Genomic DNA, 12241 nt, shown 5'->3' with positions numbered 1-12241 from the left:
AAAAAAAAAGCAAAAAAAAAACACACCAAAAAACCCCAACCAGAACACCCAACCAGACAGAAGCATTTCCACACCCTGGCAAGGTCAGGGTGGAGGGGAAGGAATAGAAGGCAATGGTTATAAAATGGGACCCCGAGGGCAAGGAAGAGGCTGTGCTGTGCTCTGCCCCTGTTATGCAAGGCTGTGAGGGAGGAGGGAAGGGATTTAGGAGATGGGATTTAAGACACTGTTGGCACAACACTGCAGATGATCAGCAACACGGGCTACTCGAGGAGGGAGAGAAAGCTGTCTGGGCTTGCCTGCAGACAGGAACAGGCAGAGCAGCTCCACTGCAGCAGAGCACAGGAGCCGCTCAGCTGCTCCCGAGCCCACAGCAGCCACGCTCGCCCCTTGGCACAGGGAAGGCAGGTAAGCAGCTGCTGCTCCAGTGGAATGCGGTGGGGCTGAGGCAGACGCCAAGGCAGGTCTGGATGCTGAAATGGATGCACCCAGCTGGCAGAGATGAGCTGAGAAGGGGGGACAGGGTGGGAGGCCAGGACAGAGAGGCAGCAGCAGCTGGAATACCTGGAGCCTGCAGGATGTTGCTCCCAGCTGTCCCACGTCGGGGGATCACTGGTCCGTGGCCTGCGCAACCACCTCCAGGCAGGCTTCCTAATGCCCAACTCTGACAAGCCAGCCAGCAGCCCTGCTGGGCAAGAGCTGAGCTAGGTGGGAGGCCAGCACAGACCAGCTCCAGGCTGCTGGGTAGCTGCAGGAGCATGCTATTTACAGCACAAGAACCACAGTCCTGCAGTCTTCTCCTCCCCCAGAGCCCTGTGAAGCAAGCCGATGACTCGTGGATTCATCATAAGCAATCCCCTCCTCTCGGGGCAAGCGCTGCGGTGGCCCAGCTCCAGCCACAGCCTCTGTGCCAAAGGAGAGGAAGAGAGAAGCTCGCTGCGCCAGCTAGGTGCAGAGCCAGGAGCAAGGATGTGCTGGCAGGGAAGAAAGCTGTCCCCGGGCTACCTGCAGCCGAGTAGCAGCCTCAAGAGGGGATAAAACAACCAGATCGGCTTTTATTCAGCTCACTCATCTAAACAGACTTGTAAACGAGAAGGGACAAGGAACTGGAAGGACGTGGCACACAGACCCCGTGTCACACTCCACTCGGGGAGGCTGAGCTAGCTGGAGGAGCGGACACCCACAGTACCCTCTGGCTGGCAGTGGGGGAGAGATGCCGGCCGGGCCTCCTGGAGACATGGGGATCTTTACAGATTGATTTCACTGAATTTTTTTTTTTTATGCTGTAATATCAGCATGTGCTGGTGTTGCGATCCCTGGAGGCATGCTGCATTGCTACAGAGCGGCCTCTTGGCTGGGTGGGATGGTCCGACAGGCCAGCAGCCAGCTGACATGCCCAGTTTGTTGCAGAAGAGGTCACCTGTTCCTGGTTCTTTGTAAACCTGAGCTGTTTCTTCCCTGGTCCCCCGCCTCCCCCAGCAGTCATTGCGGAGGAAGAGGGATGCCCCGTGGGTCAGTGACTTGACCCTCTTGCAGGTTCTTGACGAGCTGAGCCAGCCAGCGCTTCGTGGTGGTGTCATCCTTCAGGACCTGGGCAAAGGTGGTGTCCTTCAGCTGGTCAGGAAGGCATTGCCTGAGAGCTTCACGTGCCCTACATCAAGAGACAAGAAACAGGGCCCAACAAATAAAGTCACAGGGGCAGGAGGGGAGCAAAGCCCACTGGGGACACAATGCTTCTTTGCCTAAGAATGCCCAGGTGTCTCCCTGGCAGGGCCAGCCAAAGAAAGCACCAAGCGGCAGCACGCAGTGCTCAGCCAGCCAGCACTGCTCCCATCCCTCAGCTACACCCCACTGAGCCAACCCCTTTGCCTTGTCACCTGTCAGTCAAGAGCAACATGATGCCAGGAGAGGCCGAAACGACAAAATACACACCCAACAGCTTAGGGCAGAGCTGCTCATCAGCACAAAATTGGGCTGTATTCCTTCAACTGCCTTTCATCAATTGGCTTCTACTGCTAACAGCCCACAGGATGCCAACGAGGGAGAGCACAGCACACCTTCCACCTCAGGCCCCCCCCTGCCCTGGTACATAGTTCAAGCTACATTTGAGCTCAGTCATCCCCTGCACAAGCCCCAAACAGTCACTCACTCTCCCACATGCCACAAAAGCTCTTGAGACTAGAAATAAAACAACAACAAAAAAAAAAACCCAACAAAACAACCCAAACCACCCAAAAAAACCCACTCATTTCCCACACTGTGCAAAGGCTGATGTAACAACAGACAAGGAACCCTGACTCTCCCGAAGCCGGCACTGGGGAGAACCGCACTTCCAAGGGAATGGGAGAAGCTCCTCCCCAAACTCCTAAAATGTTTACCTGGGGTTATCAGAAAGGCGAAGGTAGCAGCGGACGACGTGTTTCAGTAGCCGTGCCGATGGCTCCTTGGAGAGCTGCAGGACCATTTTACCCTGTTTGACAGAGGCCAGTGCCACCAGTTAAGTCTTTGTAAGAACAGCTGCACAATCAGCAGAGGCTGGGAAAGACCATTAAATCACTCACTCTGTCTTCCCACACATCACAGCCCTTTACCTTTCACCTGGACACCCCTGCACAGAGCCCTGCACTCTGCTTGCCAAGATGCCTTTGAGAAGAGCAGCTAGCCGTGACTTGGAAAGGACTCTTCTAGCAGCTTGGGCAAAGCATGTCTATCTCTGTTTGCTTTTTATTTCCCAGGACTGCTTGGTGGTCCAACCCTCTGCTAGATTAAAGAGAACCTGGGGTTTCTCCCTTGTGGAGGAAAGTGAACATAGCCTGAATGCTCTGATAAGCTCAGACTGAGTCACTCCATGAGGTGTGTTCCTGAGGTCTGCAACACTCCCTGGTCTCAACTGTGCTGCTTCCATTTCATTGCCCTTCTAAAACACTAACAATAGCCTGGGAAGCCATTCCGCAGGCCACATCTGGTCTTACCATGCACCCAAGAGTTGTAAATCCTCCTTCTGCTACATCCCTCATCAAGGCATTGCTGGGAAGCAAGACCAGGGCAGATCTCCCTGGCCCAGCCTCTACTTCTCACACTGCGTAGGACTTTGCACATGGCTGCACATTTGAATGCACCCAGCCTAGTGAACAACATGGATGCCTTCACATACCTTCTCTGAAGGAGTTTAACCATCTGCTCACCTCCTATTTAGGAGTCAATCAGATCTGCCCAACAAGTTTTTTTTTTTCCACTTGCAGACTATTTTCCTCATTAACCAAATTCACCTGTATTTGGATAGTCAGGCAGTTAGCAATTTGCAGGTCCCCCTCATCCATCCTTTACAAGTTTCCTGTTATCAGCAATTCCCCAGGACAACAGTATGTCTTCCAAATAGAGAACAAGTTAGAGAGCATCCGAAATTGCTCCTGGACAGGAAATACTAACTTGCTCTTTTAAAAGCATCCAATACTTGCATTGACATCTTAGTTATCAGCAGACGAGGAAGTAGATCGGCACTGGACAGATAGACAGGAATACACTATCCCAGTTTTTGTACTAAAGACCAGAAATGTCTATAAACATTCGTATCTTTCTCCAAAATGCTACAGAATGTTCACCAGGTCAGTGGTTCATTATACCACAGCTAGGATTTCTTCCACACTATCACAGCTTCACACGAACGCGTCCTTCCGTGGTTGTACCCTTCCCAGCTTCCAATTCATCCGTGGACTCCCTCCCCTACCCCAGGGTTTCTAGTCGTGTCCTTCACTGCATCCTGGAACCAGATGTAGTTTCACCAAAGCCAGTGCTTTTCTTGAATGCAAAACTTGCACCATGTTAGAGGTTATGGACACCAGCTCACAATCGCTCCTATTTTGGTTGTGGGTGAATTAGGAGGTAACATTTTCTTTACATTTGGGAAAACAGACAAATAAATATTCCCAAAGAAAGCATCAACATTTCGGCACAGAACCAGCACTGCAAAGCACTTAACTTAATGCTGCATTTTTGTCTCCTGACACTGCTTTTTAAAAAGCAAGCAAGCAACCAAACACAAAAGCAGGACAGCAGCTACTCCAGGGCAAACATGGATTCCTATCAATGAGCTCAAAGATAATAAAGCTCAAGCCTGGGTTGTTACTCCTGGGACGAACAACTTATGAGTGCCCAAATTTCTCCTTCACAGGGGACAGGGAATCAACGAAAACAAAAATTATCTGCTCTCTGTGTTCCAACACAAGAATTGAGAGTTGTAAGCAGTAGCTAGCAGGAGCCAGGTTCGAAGATGAAAAAAAGGAAGTTGGCCTTCCAGTCAGCAAATAGGAAACCTGTGAAACTCGTTGGTAAAGGACACTGTGGACACAAATTTTTCCAGGGGTTTAAGGGGAGGATAAAACAAACACTGGGGGTTACTGCATAGAAAACCCACAACTGGCCTCAGAAATCCAAGGCTGAAAATAGCTGGCAGCTGCAAGACCGTTACGAGGTCAAGTATTCCATTTGCTTGCCCTGCTCTTACTCCTTCACTCAGCCTGCTGCTCTTCCAACGTGTTGTGGGAGACAGTGATGGGAACGAATGGATCCACATCCAGGCTGTGTGATCATTCTTTACATAAAAAACAATCAATTCACATCCAACAAAACTGAATCTTCTCTGATGTTTACCTGGTTTATCTTGGAGACATTACAACTACTACCCGTTCTCTTGACACAAACCAGAATTATACAAAGGAAACATGGGGAAGCAGAGAGCTACAGTGTCACAAGCAACAAGCCCAAGAACCATTTCCCTCCTGAGACCTGTGCTTCAGCCAGACAGCAGTGAAGTAGCTGCTGAAGAAACTGGCTGCTAAAGCAAATTTTAATCTCTTTTTTTAAAGAGAGGAAACAAATAATCTTACCAGTATCATGGCAACATGGGAAAACCGCTCGTAAGTCTGACAGATATATGCCAGCCCTGTGTCATCCAGAAGGATTTTCTGAAGAATAAATGTAGCAACCTAGAATGGAGAGAAAGCAGAAAAGAAAGTATATAAGCAACTTGTCCATCCTGAACAGGGACAGCTTTTATGCTGAGCAAGAGGCAGAAGGATCTCTGCCATCTGGACAGCAAACTGATTTCAGTTCTCATCTTGAGCATTACTGACACACGAGACACGTGACTTTCTGGAAGAACCTAGGCCAGCTATGTCAGCAAGCTTCACCAGAGAAGTACACAGACTGAAACCTGTGGCAGGCCTACCTGGGTCATCAGACCAGTCTGACCACGGATCTGAGCTCAGAGGAAAAGGGGCCCCTGGTCAGATGGGACAACAAACTGGTTCAGCACAGTGAACACTCCCATAACCACTACTAACAGCTGCCACCCAGCCTCTGCCCTACACAGCTACAGTATTTGTTCTCTTGGGTCAAGGAAAGTTGAACTAGCTCAGCCCTGAAAGTTACTCTGCAGGGCAGCAAAGGAGGGAACAGGTGTTGAAAGCAGCAAGATCTTTTCCAGCAAAACTACCAAGCTCAGGAACTCCAGCATAGTTTGGTGGTCTTGGTTTGTTTTTTTGAGGAGGTAAAAGCTACACCCAGAATTACCCCAGCAGGTGCAGCAGGACACAAGCCAACTCCACAGGTTACTGGCTGCCTGGTCAGTAAGAGAAACAACAGGTCCTAATTAAGACAAAGAGTAGGTACCGTTTTGGAGAGTTCACTGCCAGATTCCATAATCCGTAAGCACAGGGGGATAATTTCTGTGGTCAATAAGAAATTTATCACTTCTTGCTCATCAGTTTTCACCAAGGCCCCTTGAAAGAAAAACAAAACCCAAAATCAATAAATGATAAATCATTTCCAAAAGTCTCACCTTTCAAAGAGGGCCTGTGCTACATCCTCCCCAGGAATTGCTGTCTGAATGGCAGGCAAAGCAACTGTCATCTTAAATACGCTGCAGCACATGGCTGCAGAAATTGTTTTGGCAGCATAAAAATAATCTCACTGGGATTGGGGGTTGTTTGTTTTTCAAAAAGAAGATGCATTCTTGGCTCTTCCCTAGTAGTAACACAAACACAAGAGGTTTGTGCCACCCACAGCAACCTTTGGGAAAGAGAAATACACTTTAGGACCCTCCTAGTCTATGGAATGAAAAAGAAATGTCTTGGACAGGAAGAAGAGGAAAAACAAGGCAAGGGGAAGATAGGGCAAATACACTCAAGCTAATCAATGACAAAAATCCACAGAAAGACCAATTTGCACCTACCCACCCCAGTCTCTAGCTAGCTGAGCTAAGGGTTAAGGCACAATAAGCCTGCAGATGCTTGTACTCAAAGGAAACGTTTTTGGCAATTCACCCAGACCTTCAGTGTTTTATTAGTGAAAAGCCCAGTTCTTAGCCTCACCCACAAAGAGGAACCTGCCTCAAGCACCAATGGGAAAGGAGCAGCTTGTCCTGTTAATACCACAGGTCTCAGAAGATCCCAATAAAAAGAGACCTGTGATTTTGGTTGTGCAGGTCTCTCTAACCACGACGTGAACTGCATCCAAGCTGGTAGGATAGCAATGCTCCAGCTTTAGTCTAGCTGCTTACCAATCACCCCGAGGCTGGTGAGCCGCAGGTATTCGAACGGACGGGTCTTGCTGACCGTGTGCAAGAAGGGGTACAGGAAGAGAGGGATATGGGCTGCCAGAAAAGCTGACCTGTAGGGAAGGGAGAACACCCAATGTGAGATGAGGAAAACAAAGTGAGCACACAACCCAGCGTTACCATGTAGAGCCTCAGACTACTCCTGACATACACTCTTTGCTGCTGCTCCTCAGAAGAGGGTAATGTACCTTTCCACCAGAGAACGAACTGAAGTAAATTCTGCACTGGGAGCAGCACCAAGCCTGACACCTAAACTGTCACCTACTTGCAGTGCTGCTTCCAGCTGACCAGGAGCAGAGCGTGTCCTGTTGTTTTTATCACCTCTTCCTGCCAGCCAGCTCCTCTGTTCTGTACACTCACTGCTGCATTTCACCTCACAGGCTCCCATGGGTGAGGACAGTCAGCCACAATGCATGTGCAAAGCCTCTGCATGACAGAAATCCAGACTGGCTGATCTCTAGGCATTACCACAGCCTAAATGTGCACAGCCACCTTTCCCTGGGGGTCCTCACACTGTCTTTTGACAACAATCAAAAAAACAGACTGCAAGGACAAACCTGGAGATCACTCTCCTAGCAGAGGGAAGCTCTCCTGCCAATCATCCAACTTTTGTCCTATGTTTTCAGTTTCCAAACTTTAAATGTAAAGGTGTGTGGTGGAAAACTACCCTGTTTCTTTGGATATCATCTCACAGAGGGTTGCTGTTTAACACTACTTTGCAGCAGCTGAAAAACAACTTCAGCTATGCAGCACTTTCTTCTCAGCAAGAACAGAAGTTTGAGATTACAGACCTCCAGCTAGTTTTCTTCTGAAACATCACCTTTTCCCCTGATGACATTGGCTGGACACCAACTGAGAAAACCTGAAGTCAGGCCCTGACTGAGGACTCCAGACATGATCCTGCTACTGCTTCCTTGCCACACACGGTCTCTGGGAAGGACAGTCCTGCTGCAGCATTCCACCCTTTAGACAGCTGATCTAAATAACTAAGCTGCTACTCTAAATAACTGTAAGCTCATTAAAACAAGGGTTCTGCACAGAGCACAAAGGCACCCTTATCTCTGGCTGAACTCCCAGGAGCTGCCATAACCCAATGTTTTGGGAATTTGCAAGATCTCACGATGGTCCAGGAAATGCAATGCATTTAGGACCACCATAAAGCTGTCATCCAGATAACCTGTGCAAGCTGGTGAAAGCATTAGGCAAGTGCCCACCTTCCAGCTCTATCCTCTGTTCCACTTCTTCTGGTAAAAAAGAAGAAAGGAGCTTATGTGCTTCTGGAGTCAGAGAGGCTGAGCTGTCAACATCAACACCTCAGAAAATTCGGGGTTTGGAAAGGCTCACCTCGTTTCAGGATGTGATGCAACACACTGTAGTAGAGCCAAAGCATTGCAGACTCTGTTGGACTGATGGGCTGTCAAAGTTGGAGGGTTGATTGACGGATAAATATTTACAATTTCCTAAAAAATAACAGATGAAGAGAAGTTAAGGGAGAAAAACATCAGAAAGTCGCACCAAAGCACTAGCCCAGCAAGGAACTGTGGTGACAGGAGATGGCAGTCTGCTTTCAGCAAGCATGTCTTTGAAGTTGTGTGACAGCCACTGTGCTGCTCGGGCAAGGGCAGGGCTGGGTCAGAGTCAACCAGACAAGGAGTTGCAAGAAAGCATTCACACACTAATTTCAGTAAAAAAGTGTTCATTTGATTTCATAGCTCTTTCCTAGGGTAGAGACTGCCCTGTTCTGAACTTGTGGATCGAAGAGGAACACTGTCCCTGTGCCTAGAGTATTTACTCATTCTGTAGCTGCTAGTGCTCTTCTAACTCAATGCAGGGGAAGTGGCTGAGGGTGAGAAATCCGATTTGGAAATCTGCCTGCTTCCAATTTTACCTCCCTTCTAATTTTCTTCGCTTGTTTCAGGGCCACTCCGTGAACAGCTTGACATTGCCAATCCTGCACTCTTTTCTTTCCTTCTTTGGAAGAAACTACTAAGATTTGGCTCTGAGAGATAGCCAGTCATAAGCTGTAGTGTAGTTTGCCCAGAGTTTTGCCAGGCTGAGCTGCTTACTTTCACATGACAGGTACACTCCTCTACAGGGATCTCTGGAGCAGTGAGCTGCATTCCTATGCTGCCCTTCCAGCGGGGCGGCAGCCCTACCTGCAAGGGCAACCTTCTGACCAGGAAGTGCTCAAACTTACGCACAACAAATCAAGCCAGAAATTTTAGGAGTAAGACAGTTATGCTCTGCTATGATAATGTATGAGAATAAGGACAGTGTGATCCAGAGGGAGCTTGTACACCCAGGAACTTGCTTGTTCCCCTTCCAACTATGCAAGGTGAATAATGAGAAACCTTACAGCCCTTGCACACGTCACCTTGCTAGCGACAGTGAATTGCAAAGGGGCTTCCCACATCTGCTCCCCTCACAACAGGATCTGACGTACGTCACACTCCCAGCAACGGCAGTGAGGGCCCCCACCAGTGCCTCCCCAGATCTGCTCCTTGTACCACGAGCTCAGCAGCGTGCTGGTGCCGCACCACAGAACAGAGACGCTGCCCGTCCTGCCCACCTGAAGGAGCGCAGCGATGGTGCCAAACGAGTGCCACAGCATGGGGGCCAGGTCGGGCACAGACTCACGCTTCTTGCTCAGCTCCAGCAGCGCGTTCTCCCGCGTCTCAGGGCTGGACAGCTCGTTGATCCACTGGTAGATCTTTTCACGGTCAACCTGAGCCAGCGCCGTTGGCACAGGCTGGGAGGGAGACAAGAAAACTTCAGTCCAAATATTTTACCCAAGTCTCACCCAAACCCTTCCCACAACCTGGCAGGTAAGCAAAAAAGCGTCCACGAAACTCCTGACTAGTGAGGGGAGGAATTAAAGCTGCATTAAAGTGCTCTGGAAATTGATCCCTTTCTTAGATTAGTCTTGTTATTTCACCTGCTTGAAACAAGGAGTTTACCTTCTGGCCTGACTCATTAGGACAGTCCCCTTAATCCACCTGTCAAGTAGTACTGTGTAACTTCATTCTGCAACACAGGGAGCTCTGCTGGTCAGGTCACACCTACTTCAGCTAGCTATCATTTGCTTCACCTGCACTTAGCACACTTTCATTTCGTGCTTCAGGTGCAAGCTTCCACAAAGTCAAAGGCAGATGCTACATTTTTCCCCTCAAAAATTGTCTGTGATATTGGAACCCAGTAAAGGGATTAACCCAATGTACATGAAAAAAATATTCATACAAATACTAGAAATATTCTCACTACTCCAACATCAGCACAGCAGTGTACACAGTCAGTAACACCTGCTGTTAGAGACATCTCATACTCATCCTGTGTACTTTCTTCATATGCATGGAGCTAGAAGAATTTTTCAAAACTGATTTTGTGCAAAAATCCCTGTTCAAAATAAACCCAGAGAAAGGTGGATCTGTATTCAGTCAAGGCACGTTTTCTGCTACCTGGGAGAAACACAGGATTTCTCTTCTGCCTTTCTTGGAACACTAGTGTAAGACTAGCATAAGACCAGCATCAAGGCTAAAAAATTTTCAAGTCAAAAAAAAATACAGGAGGGCTAGGAAGGAAAGGAAGAGAAAGAGGAACTGTAGCATAGTTTCTGCAGAGAGGGCAAGGCAGGAGTCTTGTCAATTAAAGCTTGCTTCATGCCTCTGCTGGCACAATAAGCATTCAAGGTGCAAACAAATACTCAGCTCCCTAAGCAGACAGTTTGGTGACTCAGGTATGAAATTCTGAGCAAGGCAAACATCAGCATGAAAACCCCCAAAGGCCAGCACATCCTACACTTGAACTCAAAGAGAGAGAGAGTGAACAGAGCTCATTTGTTTTTATTTGGGATGGTAATGACAAGCGGTGTAGCAATAATATTGTTATAATTGTGTTATCTAAAGCTTCCATCTATTTTTGTAGATTCACTGGAAGTTTCAGTTCCTGTAAGCTTAAATACACCGACCCTTTAAAAGCACAATCATGTGCCCGTGATCCCTAGAGAACACTAAGCAGATTTTCCATGCAATTAAGTTTATGATGTCCAATATCTCTCTAAGCCAGAACCAAATGCTTTTCACAGGCTTTACAGTTGCTCCTCTCAATTTAAATTGAAATACCTTTTTTTTTTTCCCCTCCCTTAATTTCCTGCTTTATTGTTGTTATCCCTTCTCCCTCTAAAACCTAAAATTCTGGGGAACCCTAAGGGCTACACACAAATCCTGCAAGCTTCAAGACAGAATGCTACCAGGCAGACTTTCTTTTGCACATGGGAAAAGCACAAGCGACCAACAGCATCTTGAGACAGCACAAACTAGCCACCGCTGCATCGTGAAGGGTCTTGTAACACCCTCCTCAAGAGAAAGGAATGAGAGAAAGAGAAATGCCCCATTACATCTCCAGCAACTAAATAAACTGGATTACGCAACCGGCTTTACCTTCCTAACTGAGCAGTTGCTGCTAGGCACGCTGGTGGAAGCACTGGCTAACCAAAGGAGAACACTGACTAACTGCATACACGCTTTTGGAACTATTCTGATAGATCACCAACTCAGAAAAAAAAAAATACAAAATTAATCTGAACTTCAACAGCAATGAATCAGCTGGTTTGCTTGAGGCTTTCAATGCCTTACTGCTATTTACAGCTACATTTATTGATTTTAGCCTGTTCTCAAGCCTCTAGAAAGTTATGTCATGTTATGGTCTGAAATCAGTGTCGGCTTTGCCACCAGCATACTAACCAGCTCTGGTAGGAAACATCTCACTACAGGTACTACCAGGTAGCCTGAACTACATATAAAATAAATATACATTCAAATGAGTCCCAAAAGAAAGCTGATCTCTATTCCTGAAACAATTATTTTGTGAAAATTGTCTTTTTAAAAAAATCCTGTTATTGAGAGATGACTAGAACACAGATGATCAATGGCAGATACAAGTCTCTCACACATTTTGACAAGCACTGAGGAATCACACAGCTATAAAAACGTAAATACTGATTAAGAGAATTCACTGTGATCTTGCACATCCTTCTATGCTTCAGAAAGCATCACTTTAAATCAGAAATATTTGTCAGCACTCCAAGAAGCAATTTAAAGTCACAAGCAGTTGAAGTGGGAAGACTTTAAAAGTTTTCTCAACTCCTGCTCATAAATACTTTATTCTCTTTGCTTATTAGCCCAGGCAGATCCTGGAGGAAAGTTCATCTGAAAACAGCTCTAGCCGTTACTATTGCAACACACCTCCCAGACTCAATGCACACCAGAGACTCGATCAATTCCAACAAGTCTTACACAGAGGAAGAACCTGCCTTTGGAGAAGTGAAAACCAAAACAATATGGGAGATAAGATGCAATAACCGCATCGTCCAAACTCGGCTTCCATTTTCTTGAATCCAACCAGGCCAAGGTACCGCTCCGCTCGCACCAGCCTGAACACCAGGCACCCCGTCCCACCACAGCACCTTCCTCAACGGGAGGAACACCGACTGGGCAGAGCGAGAGGCCGCCTCCGGGGGCCACAGAGGAGCGGGAACGCGCCCGCTCGATGCCTCCACCCTCCCAGCGGCCCGTCCGCCCCCAGCAACCCCGCGGGTCCTCTCGGGGCTCCGAACGCCCGCACGGCCCC

The 12241-nt window shown here is 47.8% G+C and overlaps 1 protein-coding gene across 1 annotated transcript; it reads right to left on the bottom strand.

Annotated features, from left to right (window-relative positions):
• Positions 1-668: 668 nt before the first annotated feature.
• On the bottom strand, positions 669-9385 carry RQCD1 (RCD1 required for cell differentiation1 homolog (S. pombe); the record flags this gene model as incomplete). The annotated part of the gene is made up of 7 exons (XM_008942431.1): positions 669-1651; positions 2379-2470; positions 4887-4985; positions 5671-5780; positions 6560-6669; positions 7961-8076; positions 9186-9385. Coding segments are annotated over 7 exons (896 nt in total), but the record flags the coding sequence as incomplete, so codon positions are not given.
• Between the last annotated feature and the right edge of the window lie 2856 nt (positions 9386-12241).

This window comes from Merops nubicus, unplaced genomic scaffold (assembly GCF_000691845.1).
Source record: "Merops nubicus isolate BGI_N331 unplaced genomic scaffold, ASM69184v1 scaffold22650, whole genome shotgun sequence".
NCBI classification, from domain to species: Eukaryota; Metazoa; Chordata; class Aves; order Coraciiformes; family Meropidae; genus Merops; species Merops nubicus.
This window is presented reverse-complemented; position numbering and strand designations above follow the sequence as displayed.